We start from the raw sequence: 24,431 nt of genomic DNA, 5'->3' as shown, positions 1-24,431 counted from the left end.
GTGAGGAATGCTGAAATGGACTTGCAAACCCTGGTGCATCCATAGGGCAATAATCACATCCCACGACAACCCAACAAATTTTCGTTTCTATGGCTGAGAATTATTTGTAGTGCCGCAAGTTTTCTGCAAGCTCACTTTGTCTTTACAGAGTTGTAAAATAAGCTTCGTGTCAAAGATGAAGGGACATACGCTCCCATAGGACCAAATAATCCCTGGAGGCTCCAACATCCCACTGAAAGGCTGTCCAGGAACTCTTTTGCCATTCCAAGTCTTGTATTTTTCCTTATGGTAGCCATTGTTCATTTTTGAAATTCTTTCCATGTTGGCTTCACATGAATGTCTGTGTTCCGCTCCACAGCGACAGCCCCTACAGTGAGCACGGAACGCTGGAGGAAGTGGATCAGGATGCTGGTACGGAGACCCACACCAGTGAGGATGGTATGCCCCGCGTTCATGCTATTGTAAAACTAGTCTTCGTGCCCTTTTTAAGAACAGCTTACATTAAGAATTCAGTAGAAACAAAAGAATATCTATAAAATGTGTAAAGTTTGAGGAATAACATTACAATGAACACTCATGGAACCACCACCAAATTTTTAAAAAAAAAGACATCATTACCTTTGTGCTCCCCTAATCCCATCACTGCCTTACCCTCCAAGGGTAACCGCTATGTGTCTGTGTGTTTAAATGGTTTATTGTTTCGTCTTCTATTTTATTGAACTTTCTATAAATGGAATCATATTGCATATATTTTCCTTTTTTTTTTCACTCAGTATTACATTCCAGAGATTTTTCTACATTGTTGCATAGTTATAATCAGTTAACTTACTACTGTATAATATTTCATTTTACTTATCTATTTCATTATTGATGGATATGTGGGGTGTTATCTATTTTTTTGCCATTAAAACAGCACTGCTATGAATATTTTGAACATGTATCCCACTGCAAATGTATAGGAGTTTCTCTATGATATACACACCTAGGAGTAAGCATGTCTTCAGCTTTACTCGATGTTGCCAAACTGTTTGTGAAAATGGTTGTAATGGTGTACACTTTCACCAGCAGTGGATCAGCCTTTCAGTTGTATATATTCATCAACACTTTATTTTTATCAACTATTGACATCTTTGCCAATATTGTCCGTATGTAATGGTACCTCACTGTGATTTAATTTGCATTTCTCTGGGTACTGATAAAGATGTTTTAAGCTATAGTCTATTAATAGAAAATCTGGGGTATAGTAAGGCCAACAGACCAGGAGATGATTGCCATTGGAGATACTTTGTTTCTCACAGTTCCCAAGAGGAAGGAGCACATCACTTCTTGGGTGGCCACAGCCTAAAGTACCAGGGTCTCTCATGAGGCAGGAGAGGGAGCAACTGGGCTAGAGCCTTTGTTGCGGTTTCCACAGGAACAGGAGAAGCAAGATAAGCAGGTTTGAATAATTTCAGCAGGCTCTGGGGCATAGACACTATCTCTCTTTGTACCTGGCCCTGAGGTGATTAGGGCAGGTGGATGGTGGCCCAGAGTGTGAGAATCCCAGAGAGCAGGTGGTTGGGTGGGTGTGGGCTCTGGATTGGTTGGATTGTATTGGAAAAACTCACTCCAGGTGAGTCATTTATTCTCTGTAGGAATTGGCTGACCTTGGGGAGGACTGTCCCTCCAGGGCCAACAAGGCCTAGATGTCAGAATACAGAAGATAAAAAACATAGTTAATACAGACATACTCATTTTTATATGTTTAGATATTTTATTTTCTGAAATTCCTATCAAGTCTTTTGCCAATTAAGGTCCATTTCCCCACCATTAGCTTCTCTGGTCTTTTTTCCCCTCCTTGATTTAGTTTGGTTTGGCTTTGGTATTTTTCTTATTTGTAAGAGTTCATTATGGTTCTGGATCAGGTCTTTTATTAGGTATATATTTTACAGATATCTTCTGTAGCTTGTCTCTCATGTGCTTACTATGTCATTTGCTAAAGAGGGTCTTAATTTTAAAGGAATCACAGGTTCTTTCACTTTGTGTCTTCTTTAAGAAAATCCTTCTGTACCCTGAAGTAATGAAGAAAATTCTCCCGTATTCTCTCTTAAATCTTTTCAGGTTTTGTTTTTCACGCATAGATCTTTATTCTACCAGGAATTTACCTGGAGGTATGGTGTGAGGTATGGGGTCAGTTCCTCTTTCTAGTTTCTTGACTAAATTATGTGTCTGATCATTCTAATATCTGTAGTCTTTTCAGATTGTTGTTTTTTTAATCCTCATGTGAGGATATTTTTTCCATTGCTTTTCAGAGAGAGTAGAATGGGGGGAGAGAGAGAGAGAGAAACATCGATGTAAGAGAGAGACATCAATTGGTTGTCTCTGGCACAGGGATCAAGCCTGCAACTGAGGTACATCCCCTTGTCCAGAATCAAACCCGGGACCCTTCAGTCCATGGGCCAACACTCTAACCACTGAGCCAAACTGGCTAGGGCTTGGATTTGTTTTTATTGGCTCTTGCTCATTGAGTCTTGTTTTCCAGTGTGTTTTGGAATTTCTTTACATATTTTTGGGACTTTGTAGAATTCCTTTAGGCTCATTTGAAGGTTAGTTCCTCTAGAGAGGGTTTGCATTCACTTCTGCCTGGGGTACAACCAGCTTGGGACCACACTGAGTCTTTAGCTTGAGGTTTTGCAGGCCACCCAGGTAGTATGAACTGAATCTGCAGACCTGCATAAGGACTGGAATGTAGTTGGGATTCTCTGACCTGGTTTGGTCCCAATGTTTGAGATAGATGATTTCCTTAAATCCAGGGATGGGAAGGGGGTGGGGTGGTTACAATCTAGGGAGAAGTATGGAGGGTAGAACAGAGGAAGATTTGGGGGAGGCTTAGATTCTCCACACTGAGCCAGCCCCTGGATTTAATCTTTTGCATAAAATGAAAGCTTAAGTTAACCAGGCAGGGAAAATGCCCTCGAGGCAAACCGTGACGCACATTTTCTAGTGTTCTGTTTACTGCACTGTATTCCCACTTTCATTGAGTTTTTGGTCTTTAGTATTCCTTACTGTTATGATAGCTCACCAATGCCATTACAAAGATTTTTTTTTTTTAATCCAACGTTTTTAGCTGACTTCAGCAGGAGGGTAATCAGGGTGTCTAGTGTGTCTACCCTCTGCTACAAAAGGAAAGTTTGTGTTTTTAAAAGTAGGATGAGTTGACATTTTCAGAACTTAAGATAGAAGATACTCTTTCAAGTGATGTTGTTTTTGAAAGTCTCTGAGCCCTACCTCTGCCACCATTTATTCTTTTGTCTTGGGTTTCTTTGTTTCTCTATATGATTCATTCCTCTTTCACTGACGACTTCTCTAAGTGTTTCTTTGCTTTCCCCAGTGGCAGGAGAAGACAAAGCCACAGCCCTCTCTCTTCCCAAACATCAGGCTCTCCACCATGCCATCTGTCAGCTGCTCTTACCTCTTGACTATAAAAGAAAAACTTTGCTGAGGGCCCTGTGCTTTAGATAACATTTTGATCATGTTCACCCAGTTTTGCTAAAGAAAAGCATTGCTTACAAAGGACAGACACCCTTACCCACAGCCAGCCCCTTAAGTCCTGCAGCTAAATTAACTAGAGTGTTGAATATCTTTTTGATGGCTAGGGTATTTATTTTCTTTTCTCTGTTATGGTACCGCTAGAGAGAATAGCTTTTGTTTCCAAAAGAGAGGCTGTCACAGAACAAAACCATCATCTGCACAGGCAGTGGGTAACAGATTTAGGGGAGAAAGTGTCAGGGACAGCAGGGTCCCAAAGAGAAAGTGTGATGTACTAGCATTTTGTATAAAATTAGAAGAAATGTAAATATAAGACTCGATAGCACCAGGCCGTCAGAAAAATCAGCTCTAGTGAATTTTCTTTCCCTTTGCACTAAATTATAATAGCCATGCAGAAAAATGAAGCTATCATATTACACTCTTATTGTTATTGATAGCACCAGCATTCTACAAAGTCTCTGCCCAGCCTTAAAGGACCATGTTACTGTCTCTGTGAAAGGCATATGGTGCATTGCCATGGCCTGAGATTGATTTGTTCTGCAGTGACTAGACTAAGATGTGTATAAATAGCTATGATTGACACTTGACTGTGAAATGACTCTCATGGGAGCAGAAAGAGTGAAAATAATGAAATTGCTCAGAATTCCTAGTTGATATAGCAGGGTTACCAATAAAATGTACTTCTGATTCATCTGGCCGTTCTTTCATAACCTCTGCACATTCGATCTAAATATGCAAAGACCGATAATCCTGTTGCTAGTTGTTTCAAAAAATAAAAAGATGAGAGAATGAGCACAGAGGTTATGATTATGAAATTATGATAAAATATGTATATATCTATTAAATAGTCTTAAATAGCCCTTGGCCAGCATTGACAGTGTATGACTGAGAAGCATTAAAGAATATTAATGGTTCTCTCTTCATTTCCCATTGACAAGTACACAATGTTATGGGCTGGTATCTTTCCTCTTTTTTTTCAACATAGCAAAATTTTAACACATGGGGTTATTCACATAGGAGTTTACAAATTACATGTCATGAAGTTCTTTTTAATAAATTGGCATGTCTTCATTCTTCCATGGACATGATTATTTCTGTTCCCAGGGAGAACTGGGGTAAAAAATTTCGTATCTGTCCTCTCAGATCAACCAGGATTTATTCTGTATCTGCAAGTTTAGAACAAATGAAAAAGTCATTCTCTTTGAATATAAAGTTATATTCCTGCTCTGTGAAGCTGACTGGTAGATATTTAATACAGCTGCTATTTATATTGTTTTAATAAAGAAAATATAATTTTAGGAAGAAGTACCAGAGTGTGAACATATGATCCAAAGTTATAGTCAGTTGTTAAAGAACTAAACTGTTGCTTTAAAATTATCTTTACACCTACTTTGCTGAGAAGTATACTATATGTAGACTATCGTGCAAGAAGAAGTATTACTCACCTTAAACATCTACTAGCAAAAAGATGGGGCACGTTTGGTCTTTATTTTAAATGTATAGCTGAAATTCACCCAGCCCTTCAGATATGGCAGACCCTAAGCTTTTTCAATATGTTTGTTGATTTCTATGCTTTTGCCTTACATGTCCTAGAGAATGTTTGAATTTATCAAGTGAGAAAGAGGCTTAGCTGGCTGCCCAAGGACGTCTTAGGCAGTTATTCCATATAAGTACAGCAGATATTGAAGATTTAAATGAGTTTTGTTACCAAGGAAAACAGAAGACAATTTCCTTGAAATTGAGAAAATATTTGACAGATAGGTAGGCTTCATCTATTATGTGTGCATATATATTCTAGAGTATTTGGAAACTAATACATGCTTAGTTTTTAGCAAAGGAGGTATTTGCTCATAGCATAGATACAGTTCTCTAAGTATATACCACCTATATTGGCCCTTTTTAGTTATGTTTATTTTTTTTAATATTTGTTATTGATTGATTTGAGAGAGAGCGTGGGAAAGAGAAACACTGATCTGCTGTTGCACTTCTTTACGCACTCATGGGTTGGTTCTCATATGTGTCCCGACCTGGATCAAACCCGCAGCCCTGGCGTATCGGGACAGCACTCTATCCAGCTGAGCTACCCGGCCAGGGCTAGTTCTGTTTATTATTGATTAGCAGTTTATTCATCTGTGGTTGACAGCAGGGAAGAAGATGGGGTGATGGTGGGAGAGGGGAAGAAAGATCACATAGCCCCAAACTGAAGGGCTTTTTGCAATAAGATGAATCACCAAACGCACCTCTTATAGTTGTTTAATTTGTCCGCTTATTTGCCTTCAATATTTGTGGTCAGAATTAGACCAGAGCTGAAATTTCAATTCTAGGCCCAGAATTCAATGATTTTTTCAAACTTTTTATTTTGAGATCATTGTAGATTCACATGCTGTTCTAAGAAACGATCCAGAGAGATCTTAGGTACCCTTCACCCAGTTTCCCATGATGGCACTGCCTTACATAACTGTAGTGTAATATCCCAGCCAGGAAGCTGACAGTGATCCAATCCATTCGCCCTGTTCACACTTTACCAGTTCTGCACGCACTCATCTGCGTATGTATTTACTTGGTTCTATACAGTTTTCTCACATGTATAGATTTGCATGACCACAGCAAGAGTCAGGAAGAGCAGTTCCATCGCAGGGATTCCTTCTACAGCCATAGCCATTTCCTTCCATCTCCTCCCTGACCCAGCCTCTGCAACCATTAATCTGGTCTCCGTCTCAATATTATGTTATTTCAAGTATGCTATATAAATGGAATCATACAGTATATAACCTTTTGAGATTGGCTTTTTTTCACTCACTGTTACCCCCTTGAATATTTTGTTGTTGTTGTTTTTGTTAATCCTCGAGGATATTTTTTCCATTGATTTTTTTTTTTTAAGAGAGTGTGGGAGGGAGGTAAGGGGGGGAGAGAGAGAGAGAGGGAGGGAGAGAGAGAGAGAGAGAGAGACACATCGATGTGAGAGAGACACATCCACGCGTGCCCTGACGGGGGCCAGGGAATGAACCCTCAACCCAAGTACATGCCCTTGACCAGAATCGAACCTGCTACCCTTCAGTCCGCAGACCGACACTCTGACCACTGAGCCACCCTGGCCAGAGCACCCTTGAATATCTTTTGATCTCTAGAAAATGCAATTTTTGAATTTGGTCTTTTAATGATGGTACAGGACAGCCTTAAGTTGTGCTTGTTTCATAGGTAATATCCAGAATTTGTTACTGATACTAGAGGAAACAAAGTTGTCTTTACTGTTTCTTGACGCTTGAAGATTTGATAGTGCTAAAAAAAGTAGATGAGGAAATTAAAAGTCAAGTAGTATTTAATGTGGCAATTTCTGTAAACTTTATTTTTTTTTAAATAAGCACATAAAACATAAACTTCCTGGTGTTCTAGGCTAGTGATTTTTCCACATTAAGTGGGATTAACATGTTGCAAGGGAACTCCATCAATGTCAACATAATATTGGAGCTATCGTGGAGGATATTACATCCCTTATATATCAGATTGCGAAGTTTAAAACATTTTTTATTAAACTGTCATTATAGCTCTAGTAAGAGGCTGTGGAAATTAAGGTGTAATGTTCAATTTTTCTTTGCCTGAAAAACTGTTGACAGCCGAAGAATGTTTTTCTGGATCTCTTTTAACACCCTCATTTTCTCTTTCTTGATGAGTTTAGTCCCTTGTTCTGTCTGGATATTAAAGTGGCCTCGTTTATTTCGTTTACTTCTAAGGCCTCATCTAGACCTTTCAGATAGTGTATCGCGCCTTCCTAACAACCTTGTCCCTCACCGCTTTCTGGCGTGTTCTTTGCAGAATGTGAGCCCATAGAAGCCATAGCCAAGTTCGACTACGTTGGGCGCTCTGCCCGAGAACTGTCCTTCAAGAAGGGCGCCTCCCTGCTGCTGTATCACCGCGCGTCCGAGGACTGGTGGGAAGGAAGACACAACGGCATCGACGGGCTCGTGCCTCACCAGTACATCGTGGTGCAGGACATGTGAGTAGGCCCGGCTTCGGTCGCCAGGGTGCTCCCAGGAGGAGCCTCCAGCTCCTGCTCTTCCAGGGACCGTGGTCTCGTGAGAAAAGAGCAAGAGGGGCTACAGAGCGACCACTTCTGAGCTGGGCGCAGGCCTTCGCCTTGCTCGTGGGTCTCTGACAGAACTGCAGGGCCAGCAGGTTTTCATTTCCCAGACTCTGCCAGGAGGCTGGGAGTAAGGACTAGTGAGAGGCGCCTTTTGAAGCTTCCAGATTCTTAGAGCCTGTGCGGAGAAGAACTTTAGGAGCTGAGCGACACTGCTGATTCCGGGAACAGCAGCGCTCTTCTGCTGTCTGTCTACCATTTCAATTGCAGGCTCCCCAAAGAGAAGATACTGACCTCAAGTTTTAAAAGTATCATCTCCAGGCTTCTCTTTTTAAAAAAAAAAAAAACTTGATAATCAGAAAGCTCTAATTTCAAAGTTATTTAAAGAGATGGGAAGATGATCATAATATATTAAGTGAAAGAAACAGGTTACACAGTGCCATGTGCAGTATAATCCCTGTTTCGTGAACACGGTATTTCACAGCGCAGCACTGATTGAAGGGCAGCTTCTCAAGGAGTAGAGAAATACAGCACATAAAATGTATAAGGTGAATAAGTAAGTCAGCCTAACGTTAGATGTGTTAAAATGTGTACCTCAGAATCCAAGAAATATTATGTGTGTGTATACAGATATCAGCCATATGTATCTAAAGCGTATAAACCTAAGCATCCATAAAGAAAAGGGTGGGGCAAAAGTAGGTTTACAGTTGTTCATATGGAAAATAACACAATATTAATAAATAATACAAGAATAAACTCTGTGTTTTGCGTACTCACAACTATAACCTACTTTAGCCTCACCCTGTGTGTGCACATACTTGTAGGTGTGTATCCCAGGCATTAACAAAAGTGTAGAAGGATACTTTTTAAAATTCTAACAGTAGTTGTCTCTAGATGTTATATTTATTATTATATTATTATATTATATATATTTGTTATATTATTATATTATATTTATTATATTATATTATATTATATTATGGGTGATATTTCACTTTTTTTGTATATCTGAATTTTCCACTTTTTCTGCAATGAAACTATTATTTTTATAATGAGAAGAAAAAAATTATGTTAATAAGAGACTTACATACATAAATGTCGTCACTTCTTTTTGTCTCTGTTCATCTATCAAAAGACCCTCACTCTTGATTCTCATTATTTCAGGGATGACACATTTTCAGACACTCTGAGCCAAAAAGCTGACAGCGAGGCCAGCAGTGGGCCAGTCCCTGAAGAAAAGTCGTCGCCCAAGGACATGACCTCCCCTACAGACCGGCATCCCGATGGCTATTTAGCCAGGTGGGTGCAGCCTGACCGGCCATTCCCTGGGGGCCGTGAGGAGCCACAGTGCCTCATCCTTACAGTATCACCCAGCATGTTAAGCTCTCCTTTTCTCTCACTTTTTCTCTGTGCATGTCTAGACAAAGAAAAAGAGGAGAGCCACCCCCTCCGGCAAGGCGTCCTGGCAGAACCAGTGATGGCCATTGTCCCCTCCACCCCCCACATGCTCTTTCCAACTCCTCAGTTGACCTGGGGTCCCCAAACCTGGCCAGTCACCCCCGGGGCTTGCTGCAGAACCGTGGCCTCAACAACGACAGTCCAGAGAGGAGGCGCCGGCCAGGCCACGGCAGCCTGACCAACATCAGCCGGCATGACTCCCTCAAGAAAATCGACAGCCCTCCTATTAGAAGGTCCACGTCATCGGGGCAATACTCTGGCTTCAATGACCACAAGCCACTGGACCCAGAGTCAATCGCTCAGGTAGGAGGCTTTTAACGGAATAGTGCGTGCTCAGTACCGGGAGTGTGACGGAGGAGGTATGCAGGGTTTACATTTTTGTAGTCATGTATTTTGTATAGAACCAACTAATGAAAACAGAAAGGAACTTAGCCCATTCTTTAATTTAAGGCCTCACTCTGGGTCTCTTGAAGAACCCTGTGTTACTGGAAGGGCCCAAGTACATTAGGTTTATGTTGATTTAAACAGAGTCATGTCAGAAATGTAGGACCCAGGGCATTCAAATGCATCATTGCTACATCACCAGGAAGATTCTGCAGCGAAGAGTCATGAGGAAGGACTAGCCCTCCCAGATCCTAAATGCATGCTAAAGATAGTAATACAGACAAGCTGATGGAACAGAGCGGAGAGCCCAGAAGCAGAAAAATTTTAGTATACGATAAAGATGATACTTTCAACTCAGAAAGTGATGGATTAGTCAGTAAATAAGATGAGAAATGTTGGTTAACGGTTTAAAGAACAGCAGGTCGGGATACTGGGTCACCCTGAGGGCGTGCGTGTCTTCACTTCCCCAGTGACTGCAGAGAAGGGCTCTGTAGTTTTTCCTAGTGATTAGAATTGACAAAGTAAAAATACCTGTAAAGCAATACTAATTGACTTTCCCATCGTTTACCATTTTTCTTTCTAGTTCTTTTTGCAGCATAGCCATAAAAAAATGTGTGTGTGCCAGTGACAAAGGAGGTGAATAGATTCAGGCTTTGCCATTTGGGTCATCTAAAGTGTCTTCCAGCTACCACGGAGGCTTAAAACTGCATAGATCAGACAAGAAAGCAAGTGAGAAATGAACACAAACATGGGGACCTATTAAAGATGCATTCTTTTTAATAAAAAACGCCCAAGGAAACCTGCAATGATGTGACAGATTTCCAAGATATTTTCAGTGTCCTAACTAAAAAGAATTTGGGATAGCAAATTAGATTGTGTAAGGAGTTTAATGTGTTTTTAAAACGTTAAACCAATTTTAAGTGCAGAACAATTTTTCAGCAAAAATCAAATAGACTTTTGACCTTTTTGGTTCTCTCTATTTGAAGCGCTCTCTCTGCAGGGCCCTCTGAGGCCTGTTTAGAACCAGTGATATTTGACTACAGCTGACTAATGATTTGCGAAAGCTGTAACGTCACTGCTTATAGTAAGTAGGTGAACCAGGATTTGGGTTAGAGAGACAGGGAATTGGGAGCTTGGGGGTGGGGAGACCTACTAAGGTCTATTTAACCCTATTGCTTCTAGAACCAGGAAATCCTTTCATCGCAAATCATAAAAACAAAAACTCAACAGATAAACAGGCTCTCTCATTCTCCCTGGGGCAAATACTTGTTATAAAAACAAATCCATATGCTTAGCATCAAATGAAAGTCACATATGAAAATAATTACTTGAAAAGTGATGTCATCCTGACAAAATGGCTCCCAGCTGCGTCCTTTATTTATCTTTCCATCTCTCATCTCCAGATTTTCCCATGAGGACAGCGAAGCCTGCCATCGTGGTGTTCATACAAAACAATATGCAAATTATTTTATTAAATCAGTGGAGTCCCTGATGGAGTGTTTTGTTTTGTTGTTTTTAAACTACAGTATCTATATGTGATCATCATGTTTTGGTTTATTCCTTTAGCAAACCTTTATTGAGCACTTACTGTATGCCAGGTCCTATTGCTAGGCTTTATGGACATAACGTTTAAATCAATAGCCAGCCGCTGCCTGAAGGTGCTTGCAACGCAGTGAGGGAGTTGGATGTGGAAATCAGTTACCACGCATTACCATAATGGTTATGCTCCAAATGAGGGATAGAAGAGGTCTTTCCATCAGAGCAGAGCAGTGGTCCTCCACTCACCCTACCTCACACCATACACCACCTTTTGTGTGTTTGGATGCTAAAACCACAATGTAAAGTTTACCATCTTAACCATTTTTAACTGGACAGTTGAGTAAAGTATATTCACATTGTTGTGAAACAGATCTAAAGAACTTTTTCATCTTGTAAAACTGAAACTATACCCATCGAAGAACAACTACCCTTTTGCCCCTCCCTCCAGCCCTGGCCACCACCATTCTACTTTCGGCTTAGTCTATGAATGTGACTACCTTATGTAAATGGAATTATACAGTGTTTGCCTATTTGTGACTGGCTTATTTCACTTGATGTAATATCCTCAAGGTTCATCCACGTTGTAGCGTGTGGCAGGATTTTCTTCCTTTTTAAGGCCAAATAAGATTCCATTGTTGGTATACACCACATTTTGCTTATCCATTTATCCATTGATGGAGCTTTCACCAACATGTAGAATGGCCATAAATACAATCAAAAATACACATTGATATAAAAGTTTCAAGTTAGTCTTAATTCAAATACCATGAAAGGTGTTTCCATTAGTGATGTGAGTTTTCTTAAATAGTGGACACCCCTTGGTCAGTCCCAGTCAAAATAGAGTATAATTTATGTGATCATTTTATTTCTATGATAAACATCATTAAACACTTAACACCATTAAAAATATATTTGTGTTTATATATAAGAAAGAATTGGATTCTAGGGTCAGGTTATTATAAACAAATTTTCACCCACATAAATCTCTGGAAGACATTCAAAAGTTGAACAAGATATGGGACAATTTATCTAGGACACTTGTAAGATCACTAGTATGTCTGGCCCTGCCCACCAAATGCTAATGATGTCGCCCCATTATTATGACATTTGAACACACGCACACACACTATTTTATAAAAATGCCCTCTATGGGGTGGTACCACTTCCATTGGGATCCACTGGTCATAATAATTAGGGAAATGCTTACACTGATTTTTTAAGAACTGCTAGGAGTTAGCCAAATACATAGTAAGTGCTCAAAAATTATTTGTTGAATGAATGAAAGAAGTCTGATTTTTTTTATTGCATTTCACTTTTGTTTCTTGAGAAATTGTTGCCGTATGTAAATTTAAGCTACCTTTTACCATAAAGTAAAGTAGAATTCTATATAATGAAAAGTCATTATGTAAGGTAGAAACCACCAGAAGGGTACCTGGTGCCTTAGAATGGCAAATGTTTGATAAATGGCTCCATGAACCATTGCATGGTGGTCTCCTGAACATTCAGAGTCAAAATAATTACATGAAATGGCATTGTGCTTATACGCTGTCTACCTACTATGCAATTAAAGCATTCATGCTTTTGCGGGCCTGTTTGCTTTGAAGTGAAATATATTGGTTTCTGTACATTAGTATGAATTATCAGTTTGTTCTCTCTCTCTTTCTAATGATTTTACAACAGGATATTGAAGAGACGATGAACACTGCTTTGAATGAACTCCGAGAACTGGAGAGACAGAGTACAGCAAAGCACGCCCCCGACGTGGTTCTGGATACCTTAGAACAAATGAAAAACTCTCCCACCCCAGCCACTTCCACAGAATCTCTCAGCCCTTTGCACAACGTTGCCCTCAGGAGCTCAGAGCCTCAGATTCGCCGAAGCACGAGTTCCTCCAGTGATACAATGAGTACTTTCAAACCTATGGTGGCGCCCAGGATGGGCGTGCAGCTAAAGCCTCCAGCCTTGAGGCCGAAACCTGCTGTTCTTCCAAAAACAAACCCTACCATAGGACCTGCACCCCCCTCCCAGGGTCCAACAGACAAGTCTTGCACAATGTAAAATCCACTGAGCAAGGTCATGCAGGGAGGTAATTAAAAAAAAACGGATTAGTGACAAAAGTCCACAATCCCTAACTTTCCTTAGTTTTGTGCTTAGAACTGGAGATCTTCTGGCTTTTCTATGTTCTCGAATGTAACGTCTGAGACTAGCTAAATTAACACGGGCATTTGTATTTTGTAATTTCTTTTTTTTAAATAACTGGACATATGTCATTTTAAAGACAATAGACACACTTAGACTTACTTGAAAATTCAATGCTGCACCATTTGTAATGAAGGCAACACCACTCTCCTCTGTGCATTCAGGTTTAGTGTGGTCTGGGTCCAAAGGCAGGAGAATCTGAGTTCCGGGCTTCGGAGTGTAACTAGTGTTGGTCTGTGGCACCTGGAGTAATGGCTGCAGGGTGATAATGGCAGTGTATGGTAGCTGACATCGAGCACCTCTGATTCCACACAGGAGGTGGGGTTGAGCACATGCTAGAGACTTGCAATTGTCACAGTGGGATAGACACTCCCAATGGGACCTTCAACCCATGGCCCGAATGATCGGACGATTGCCTCCATCATAATAAGTCATTTCCTTGGGTCCAGGTTAAAGACTCAGCAGAAGAGGGTAGAACTTCTGTAGCTACTGCTTGAACTTAACCTGGGAAAGGAGAGAGAGACAGTTCTCCAGAGCTATCGATGGGACTCCTTCCACAAGCCTGACGAGGCCCCAGAAGATTCCCAACTCCATCCCATGCATTCACCAAGGACTAGAACAGTCTAAATTAAAGACTTTCTGGTTACACTACGCCACAGACTCCTTCCGAGATCTGTTGTTCAGTAACTGCCTAGAAAATATTTCCAGCCCCCCTGAATCCCTGTGTTCTCTGTGGAAATGGAGAAAGCAAGCAGCACACCAGTCCTTGGTTCACGCAGCCTTCTCTTCTGACTAAATGACCTTGGTTCCTTTAAACATGCTGCAGAGACCCGATGATCCTTAATTGAATCCCCACCTTTCCTCTCCTCTGTCTCTTTGAGCGAACATAGAACTGGCCATGGTACTTGGACCATGAGTGCCGTGCTGGCCACGGTGGGAGCATTGCCTCGTGGTTCCAGGATCATTTCCTCCTGAATTTGTACCTGGAACCATGACTAATTTTTTCTTTTCTTTTCTCATGTGGTCTCTACATAACACACAGTCACCCAACTCCATTAGGGGCCCTCTTTATCTCACATCCTGGCACAGAGACAGTTTTTCTTTAGCCCATTTTTATGCTGTATTTCCCTCTATCTAAAAGGGGTTGCTTTGAATTCATTTGCTTTTACTAAGGTACAAATCACCATCTCCCACCAGCAGCAGCTTATATCATCTGTAAACCTATGAGCATATTATCTATTCTATCATTGAACTTACTGATGAAGAAACCTATTTTTTTATGATAAATGGATGGCCAGAACTCTCCCCTCTGGACCACCATTGATACCACCATTGATTTCCTTCGAAGTTTGGTTTCAAACTGGTAGCCAGTTGCATACCCACCTAAGAGGTGCATAGTAAGGACTTCATCAGCCCACTGGTGACTGCATCGTGCAGGAAAGAATGAGATCTGAACTAAAATCAAGATCATGGCTTTGATCTCTACCTCAGCCTGCCAGTCTAATCATCCTAATGCAAGCAGATTAAATTAATGAGATAGTTACCTTTCAAAGTCACACTCTGGTTGCTTGCCTACAGCCTAATTTCACAAATGTATTGAATAGTGAATTGTTTTCCAAGTATTTCCAGGAATGGTAAGCTTTTAAACCTTAATTTTCAGAACCATCCTTTTGGGAATAAAGGCCCATTTTGAAAAAGAAGCCCAGCTCAGCATCTTGTCCAACCCTCACCTTTTCTCTTGAGCTTTTGTGGTCCTTCAGCACCTTGGACACATGGAGACGGCCAGGACCAAACTTTGAATAGCATTAACCCTTTTAAACAATCTTCCCAAATTCCCTGGGAAGTTTAAATTTTTCTAAATAGTCTCCCAGTTCTTTCTGGATTCCACTTTGGTTTCTAGTATCTGTTGCTATCTGGGGAAATGGAAGCAAAGAATAAAGGTGGAAGGAAGGGAAACTTTGAATCTTTTAGAAATTAAAATAAAAAGGATTCTTCAAAACCATTTTCCATCTTTGATGGAAGTGTAAGATGTTAACAAAGGGCATCAAAAGGTGTTTGAATTTATTATTTGGCCAGGGGGCGGAGTCTTTTATAAGCTTTAACTATAGCTTTTCAGATCGCTCTCCAAGCTCAGTTCTCCAGACTTCCCAGGTGGTCCCCCCGTGTCTCCTCTCTTTGACCTGTGACAATGAGGATCGCCTTTCCGCCACCGGCCGCCTGGGGTGGCGGAGGACATGCTGCGCTAGACCCGCCGGGCCTCCGAGGCTGTGCCTTCCGGATGCTGCCCCTCGCTCCCTTACTCCACCTGGCTCTGTCTCTCCTCCTAAACCCCTGTTTTCACCCTGCGGCTTTTTTCCCCTGTTCCCAGAGAAGGATGTGACTCAGAATGAGAGGGACTCAAAAGGGACCCACCTATCCTTCCTTTTAGTAAAAGTCTTCAGATTCCAGGGATAAGACAAAGCAGCCACTTCACAAAGTATCCAAGCGAATACCCGGCCGGCTCATTAAGAGCTTCAGCAGCTAAGAGGCTTTACCTGGTGCTTGGCCTCTACGGGCCACAGGTGTGGCTCACGGGGGGGTGGGAAGGCACAGGGATGGGGGAGCAGGAAGCAGGTGGGTCCCGAGATGTTCTGCCTGCAGTTTCAAGGATCTTACCAGTTCTCATGTGCAGTCAGGAAGGAGGTAATTCTGATGACGGGGAAATGACGGTTCTACAAAAGTTACCTGACTCCACTTACACAAGAATATGTATCCCAGCTGGTATCACTGGATGCTCATGTCCCCTCCACAGAGCTCGCCGAAGCAGATTTACGAAGCTGGCCTTTTGGTTTGGGTCGGGGTGTGGATTAGCATTGAGAGAGAGGTGCTTGGCGCACGTGTTCTGCTGAGTGCTCTGAGTTATTGCGATGTGTCCAACGGCCCTTTGTAGAGCTCCATGTTTATGTTCAGTCACTGCGATTGTTCAACAGTTCTGCACGTTTTCACACAATGTATTCTGCCTTTGGTGCCCCTTGAGCCATCCATAGAGTCATTTATAGCAGTGTCCCACTTAATCTACTGCAACGAACATGAACAGTTATCAGGGGATATGGAGCACTAACGGTCATATTGTATCGGTTCAGTTTCTGTCTTTGTACTTTTGCCATTTCCAAAATGGGCTTATAATTTAATTAAGGAGAAGAAAGTGGGGAGAGTAGCAGTCTCCTCAGCATTTGGGAATGACATAGCCTCGGGTCTGCAAACTGAAGAGACTTTAATCTGATCATTACAGCCTCTAAAATCCAAAATTAAGAGCCTGTGGGCCTGTCGAGGGGTTTAGAAGACTTCGTATTTGGGACGACACTCATTCCTGACCACAGTAGTGAGAGCCCGTGAATGCAGGAAATGAACTTGGGACTGAGTCCTGCTCTGAGCTGTCCACCGCAGAGGCCCTGGGCCCCAGAGCAGCTGAGCAGTGAGGGCTTCTCCGTGTGTGATGGAGCTTCCCCCTGATCAGCCCCTGGACTGAAATCCCAGCCACCAGCTGGGCTGGGGTGGGAGGCTTGGCGCAGGGCGACTTGGGCACAGCTTCGTTCAGATCAGTAAAACAAACTGGAAATGGAGCTTTCACTTACCCTAGTATACTTTTAAAAAAATAGTCTACGTGGTATAATCGAGATGGGTACCTGTATCTTTAAAATTATGTAGGGAATTTTGTATGTTTAAATAATTGCTTATCATAGAAGCTGTTTAGTAAAAGAAAATATATAAACCGTGCATTTGTGAATGCGCCCTTAGAGCATTCATCCAAGTCCAGTGTGTCGTGTGATGGTTATTATAGATGTTTCAAGTCTAGTGAGTGGCTGTGTAACAGGAGAGACTGCTATTTACCTGCGGACTCAAGGGTAGCTCCTGCCCACTTAATTAAATCAGTGTTGTCCTTTCCTGTCCACTTGATCAATTGCAGTGCTGGTAGCTTCCTGCTTGTGACTGTTACCTGATTGTGTCAATGTACATCTGTAGTATGTACATGTGAAAGTGCCTTTCTATTTTAGGAGTTTTAGCCTGGCTCTTTACTGTGGCCCCGGCCACCTCCGCCCTCCTCCTCTCCTGCTCCGCCCCCCCACCCCAGCTTGTACTGCCTTCTGGGGTGTCAGAACTTCCTCCACCCCCCCAGCTTCTCCGTCCCCACCTTCCTGTGCCTCGGGTGCTCAGTATCGTCCTGTCTCGCAAACTTGTCCATCATCAGATTCTCCTTTTCCTTGTGGCTGTGACGGTGCCTTCCCCGCAGCACCTCTCCCTGCCCCTCCCCCTTCCCTGCCCCTCCCCCTCCCCTGCCCCTCCCCCCTCCCCTCCGGCTCTCTCGCAGCAGACGCGACGCCCCGCCCCGGGGTTCGCCTCTGCTCCCCTGTACCGCCTCTTGCCAGCTCTCACCGTTACATTCCCTCGTCTCCAAGGTGAAAATGAAGGGAGGTGCTTTTACAGTTCTGGGAGAAGGAAACATGGTTTGTTTTTCTGTTGTGACAATGCACTTTTATGTATAGTACTGTACATTTTGGCATGTACCATTCCAGGCTTCAGTATACAGTCAGGTCTGTTCTTCATGGTGTATCTTTATAATAAATAAGATAGTTCTGGCTGCCTTTGTCTGCTTCCGATTTGGTGTGGTTCTCTGGGGTGTTTTCATTCCTTTCCTTTTGTTTTCCTTTTTTTTCTAATCACTGTTTACCACCACCACCACCACCCCGAGAGCTGAGTTGCATTAAATAATGTGAAACTACCTTTTTTAAAAATGTTATCTCTCGTTTTTGTTTGTGAATTTGAAAATGAGGCTTCATGCACAGACCCTTGACCATGAGGCCAGGGTTTTTCAGTTATAGCTGGGAGACTCCTGTGTAGTATGGGGAAAGGGGTTGGGAGAGTATTTTTTTAATAATATATTTATTAATTATCTCCTGTGTTTTTTAAAATGTGTTTTTATTGATTTGAGAGATAGAGAGGAAAGGAGAGGGGGAAAAAAGAGAGAGATTTCTATGTGAGAAACATTGATCAGTTGCCTCCCACATGCACCTGAACTGGAGATCAAACTGGCAACCTGGGTATGTGCCCTGACCAGGAATCGAACCATCAACCTTTTGGGGTACGGGATGATGCTCATGTAACTGGGCCACACTGGCCAGGGCTGGGAGAGCCTTAATGCAGAGGCTGAGAGGGGGCAGTCCTTCTAAACACTTACCAGCTTGAAATCTTTTCTTTAAGGACTCTTGGGCATAGTAAACCTTGTCAAGCTGATCTTTGGTTTCATTTGAGTAAATTGAAATGCAATTCTTAGGTATAGACTATGTTTAGAATTCTCTGGTGCATTGATATTTTTTTCTTCAAAATTAAAAAAAAAAAGCTGACTCTTGGAGGACTAGCAATACATCAAAAACAGTTTAATAAAACTAGCAGGAATGTGCTGGATTGAATATTGGTAAGAAATATGGAATAAAAAAATAACATGTAAATCAAGGGGGGGGAACTTCACCGACATTAAAATACATACAGAAAAGTAAACAAATCACAAGAGTTTTCACAAAGTAAAACAGTAATATATCCACCACCTAGATCAAGAAATAGCACATTTTCAGCTTCCCAGAAGCTAGGCTTGTGCCTCTCCAAAGTTCATCAATATCCTGATGAATAATAGGTTTGTTTTCCCCAGTAATAACTTTTTTTGTATTATTGATTGATTTGAGAGAGAGAAACATCGATTTGTTGTTCTGCTTTTGTGTGCAGTCACTAGTTGCTTCTTGTATGTGCCCCAACCAGAGATGGAACCAGCAACCTTGGCATTACCAGGAGGACTCCCTAACCTTCTGAGCCACTTGTCCAGGGGCCCATTATAACTTTCTATAAATAGACTCACAGTATGTAGATTAGTGTCTGGCTTCTTTTGTTGAAATTTATGTCTGAGAGTTGTCCATGTAACATATAACAGCAGGTTTTGTTCCATTTTCACTGCTGTATAGAATTCTATTTTGTTAGTATGCGTGGTGTTATATTTATTTTAGTATTCCTGATTAAACGTTGGGTATGGTATGCAGAAATCTTTAAATGTGGACAAATAAATGAACACAAATATAAAATAAAACCCGCCTGTTAAAAGACATATTTTCCCAAAACATGATGGAATGACTTTGAACTAAGCCATTGACTGGAAGGCCTACCTGAAAGCAGGTAGGGCCAGAAAGATGGATTTAGAGGCTGCCCTACAGGAACAAATGCCCAAATCAAATTGTAGGATTGTTCCGGGAAAGACCCCACTGCCCTGCGTCCCCCTCACTACTACCCTCAAGCCAAAGAGCCTCAGCCCTCCCTGTGTACCTATAATCCTCACTCCTGAAGGTGGGTGTCCGGTTGCCAGCTTCCACAGTTCTGCCAGCACCCTGGAAGAATATTAGGAAGGCAAGGAAACGGAGTTTTCTGGCTTGTACCTCGAGTACTTGGGACTCCTGCAGTGGAAAATTCCCCAAGCTCGATCTGAAGTGCCAAAAAGGTCCTGGAAGCCAAAAACTTCAGCAAATTCCATCTCACAGGCCATAAATCCTCATTTGGATTTTGGAAAATATGGTCAATATATCTTTGGGACATAATCATGGGGAGGTTTATCATTCTCCAGTATCTTTTTATCTTTTTCTACATAGCAGATGGGCAACTTGCCTTCTACAACAACGAAAATAAAGAAACAGCCAGTTTAACAAGGTTAGTCCTCAGTAAGAATTGCTGGAGAGCTGGGACTTGGCTGGATATCAAAATAGGTGTGTGTGAGCCTCCTGTGGTTACCTCTCTTATTCTCTTTAACATGTAGGTTCATGTCTATTTTTTAAAATATATATCTTTATTGATTTTAGAGAGAGGAAGGGAGAGGGAGAGAGAGAGTTGAAACATCAGTGATGAGAGAGTCATTGATCGGCTGCCTCCTGCACACCTTCGAGTGGGGATCGAGCCCGCAACCCGGGCATGTGCCCTGACCGGGAATCGAACCTCGATCTCCTGGATCCTAGGTTGATGCTCAACTGCTGAGCCACGCCCGGCCAGGTGGTTTATGACTTTTTTTTAATGCTCTTTATCGTCATTTAGAGAGGTATTGGGAGGCAGCAGAGGTAAATGTCTGTCTTCAAATCACCACCTTTGAACAGAAGCTCCTCCTTTAGCCTCTTACCAAAATCCTTCCTGGCTAAATCGGCCAGAGCTGGTTTCTGCTGCTTGCCACTGGAAGACCTAACTGATGCACCTATCGAGAAATAGTTTTCTTCCTAAGACAAGTATCCCCCACTTTTGAAAAGTTCATGTTATACCACTTCACTTTTATGAAAGACCTACATTAGTACCTGTTTTTGCTAACGGAAAGTCATCTGAAGAGGATTTTTTTCACTTTTACCAAAAAAAAGGTGAAAAGCAAAATAGCATTTGTTTTGCAGTGAGGTGTTACGGAGGCGTGTGCAGCCCGAGGGGCAGTGAGAGTGGCCCCGCCAAGCTCCTTCCCGGGAACTGCGTTCAGCAGCTCAGCGTTAAGCCACCATAGCTTTGAACTTTGTATCTGTGCTTTATCTCTATTCGTTTTATGTATCCAAAAGCAAGATGTGTCCCAAGATATCAGAAAAGCCTAAAAGAGCTCTAAGGGTGCTACTTTGGTGTAAAACTGGATGTAATTAAGCCTTTTGATTGTGGTAAACAAAATAAAAAATGCATGCATTGAATTTTGTGTCTGGGAATTCCCCCCAAAATTTCCATATAAATTAATGGCAATTGCTTCCTCACTGTATGCTATTTCAGCGTACAGGAGGTTTTATGGTAACTCTCTACTTTCAGAGAGTGGGGGAAACCTATAAAGCTAAAATAGTTATTCTTGAGGGTAGAGCAAATAGAATCCCAGATGTTAAAGAGGTAAGCTGTAGTCCAGACCGACCTATTTAACCAGGGAGAATTTCCCAAATTCCGCAGACCGAGACAGTTGCGAAGTGGTACCTTCCTACATCAGAGGCCTGTGAGCATCCCTTTTGCTACCTCGAGAGAAAATGGCTTAGGAAAGACACAGCCCAAACTTACCCTTGCGTTATTTGGTTTAATTACTTTAGCATTTAGGAGTGAAACAGTGGGAGAAAGTTATTTCGTTTTATCTTGGAAGCATCTGTGTGTTTCTTTTTTTAACAACAAAAAAAATTTAAAAAAAATAAAGATAAAAAATGAGGAAAACTTGTTTAGCGTGGTGTAAGGTAAAAGACAATTGCTTATTGAATAACTAGTACGCCTGACCAGATGAACAAGTAAAATGGCCATCCATAATAGCTCATAAATTTCTACTTGGAAAAAGAAAAGCTGTAATATAGCTTGTTAGGAATGAGAGCATGTTAATGAAGAAAAGATAGCAAGTCCCCAGTGATCTATGTGGGGGGAAAAGGTCCAAATGTATCTGATTGTGTGCCAAAAAAATCACCAATGGGCTCTGGGAATAACTTACATTAAATAAATGAAATTTCAAAATAGAAATTCATATGTAGGTCAAATGCAGGTCGCGAGTTTTAAAAGTCTTCTGGAATTGAGAAATATATTTAGAATGAAGAGATTATAATTGAGTCTTGACAATTCAGTATGATTGGGGAAAGTTTCTATAAAATAATTACCAGGAAGTTCTAGATATGAAAATATTGGTCACAATGAAGAGAGAAGTTCATTGTTCAGCCACCCAATTTGATGATGCAATTCATCCTTATTATATTCTTAGAATTAAATTGCCGGAGCCCTAACCCTCAGCTGCCAGTCACAGCAGAATTTCCAGAGATCCATCTATTCCCTTCCAGCTGTCCTTCCTCCCCCTGGAGGTTCCTTCTTGTTTCCAAGTACCTTGGGGGTTGCAGAGGTCATCTGGCTCCATCCAGTATCAATCTGCAGTGTGGAAGAGAGGCTGCTACAAAGGAGTAGTTGCTGGCCTTTGAGAGTTGTGCCCAAAGCACAGTGCTGGACAAAGTCCCTGCCCTCAGAGCAGACCCGGGGCTGGGACAGCGGTGTCTCCGAAGCAGCAAATCTAGAACGGGTGATGCTGACACGAGCAGAGGCGCATGGTGGCACATGACCGAGAGGTCCAAACAACTGAGGAGTAAATCAGCATGTCAGTAAAAATAGATTCTGAAGGCAGTGTGTGTTAATACATATCCCAATACTGGGTCTAGAGCCTTTCCCCTCACATTTATTTGGTGGTGATGAATTGCTATTTTGTTCAGCTGTGAGAACAGAAGAAATTATTTTCTTATGTCCAGCTATTCCCAGGGAACGTCCAAGAGAGTTGACTTAAAATGTAATGTTAAACTATGCAAGGTATATTAACTTGCTAACTTTTAAGTTTTCTATTTGTCCCTCTGTCATTATATCATGGCTGTGGAAACCCAAGGGAAGAACTATGTATGCGCAAGTCAAAACAAGCTCCCCATGAACTGCAGAATCTATGCAATATTCCTGAGCTAGGGCACCTAAGACCCAGGGAATGGATGATAAAAACATCTGCATGCAGCTGGAGGCAAGAAATAGGCCTCCGCTACTTCGCTGGGCATCCTTTTCCTTTATTTTTAACGTGCATACTATGGATCTATGATGTGACTTAGCTCTTAGCACCCCCTCAAAGTCTGCTTGTCTTTAGTCCCCTGGGCATCCACAGTTTTCTTAGATCTTTGCTGAGAAGAGGCTTTTAGGATGTTTATGTTGCACTTAGGATTCGGTCTGCTCTGATGAGCAAGACAAAGACTTCTTTTAAAAAGCCATCAATAATGCAAAATGGACAACACATCACCTCATTCCCCACTTAAACCCCCGATGGTGATTTCCCATGCCACTTCGAATAAAAGCCAAACTCCCAACCTGGGTCAACATGATCGGCTTCCGCTAAACCCTTCTACCCTGTCTCGTTCACTGTCCCCCTCATTATGACACACCCGCCATCACTGGCAGTTTGCGTCCCTCCAACATGCTGAGCTGGTTTCTGCCTCAGACCTGGACCCTTGCTCCCTCTACATAGAATGATCTGCCCTTAGATTTTTCATCTGGAGGGCTCCTTTCTGATACTCAGCTTGCTGCTCAAACGTCAGCTCTGCAGAGAAGCCATCCCCACAACTCTGCTGAGTTAACACCCAGGATGCGGGCTGAGTGGGTAAAAATCTATTCTTCCCCTTCGCAGGGCGGTTTGGCCACAGTGATCAAAATCACAACGGCATCTTCCCTTGGGCCGGCAATTCCACCTCCAGGAAGTTACCCTGCAGATGCGTTCACACTTGGGGAAGTGATGTATGTATCAAGTGATTTAGTACACTATCTGGAATAACAAAAGATTGCAAGCGAACTCAATGTTTATCATCAGGGGGCAGGGTAAATAAATTATAGAACATTCATATGAGGGACTATTACTTTGCAGCTCTAAAGAAGGGGGAAGATCCCCAAGTCCTGACATGGGGAGCTCTCCAAGATACACAATTATGTAAAAAAGCCAATACGAAACAGTGTATGTGGTGCACTACCATCTGTGTAAGGAGGGGTTAAAATAAGAATATATGCTTGTACTGGCTTGTTTATATCACGAAACTCTGTAAGGATACACAAAAAAGTATTTATAGAGGTTACCTAGGCAGGATGAGTGGCAGATACTGGTGAATGGGGGCCTGAGATGGAAGGGAGACCTTTGTGGAGTACTTTTTAATACATTTTTGTGTCCGATTCATGTGACATTACCTTTTTTAAATTAAATAAATGTTCAAGGTTTTTATTCAGCAGGAAAATAAAACAGTACTTTCCCAATGCCCCCTTTATTCTATTACCCTGCTTTATTTTCTTCATATAGCATGTACCACTATGTAACAAGATATAAAAATGGAAGCTCAGCTGAGGGGCCAAAGCATCATATTCTAATGTCCGAGACCAAATCAACATGCAAATTTTCAAAGGATTCCACTAAACGCTGGCAAATGCCTCACTCTCCTCTGGTGACGTATAGACTGGATATTGGTAGAGTGATTTATGAAGAGGATTTCTGGAGAGAAGCGTGCGTGTGCTGTGAGCTCCCCTCCAAGGAGAAGATCGGAGGTGCCTGGTCCTCACCTCAACTCTAAAGAGTAGGGCATCCATGGGACCCCCCCAAAAGTTTGTTATATGTTCCCTGCAGTTGAGGGACACCGTGGAGTGGGTTGACTTCCCCTGTGAGATCTTTAGGGTGAGGCATAGCCAGGCTGGGTAGGTGCGG

The 24,431-nt window shown here is 42.0% G+C and overlaps 1 protein-coding gene across 4 annotated transcripts in view; it reads left to right on the top strand.

Annotated features, from left to right (window-relative positions):
- SRGAP1 (SLIT-ROBO Rho GTPase activating protein 1) overlaps positions 1-13,833 on the top strand; it is a 235,625-nt gene extending 221,792 nt beyond the window's left edge. For all 4 annotated transcript variants that reach the window (XM_081127248.1, XM_081127247.1, XM_081127246.1 and 1 more), the window contains 5 exons: positions 359-438; positions 7,342-7,522; positions 8,771-8,905; positions 9,028-9,367; positions 12,668-13,833. In XM_081127248.1, the coding sequence (XP_080983374.1) occupies positions 359-438; positions 7,342-7,522; positions 8,771-8,905; positions 9,028-9,367; positions 12,668-13,045 (1,114 nt within the window). In that variant the 3' untranslated portion in view covers positions 13,046-13,833. The remainder of the gene's footprint in view (positions 1-358; positions 439-7,341; positions 7,523-8,770; positions 8,906-9,027; positions 9,368-12,667) is intronic.
- Positions 13,834-24,431: the final 10,598 nt, after the last annotated feature.

The sequence above is a fragment of the Miniopterus schreibersii genome (assembly GCF_964146895.1).
Source record: "Miniopterus schreibersii genome assembly, chromosome: 2".
NCBI classification, from domain to species: Eukaryota; Metazoa; Chordata; class Mammalia; order Chiroptera; family Miniopteridae; genus Miniopterus; species Miniopterus schreibersii.
Note: the sequence above shows the minus strand (reverse complement) of the source record. Positions and strands in the feature narration are given on the sequence as shown.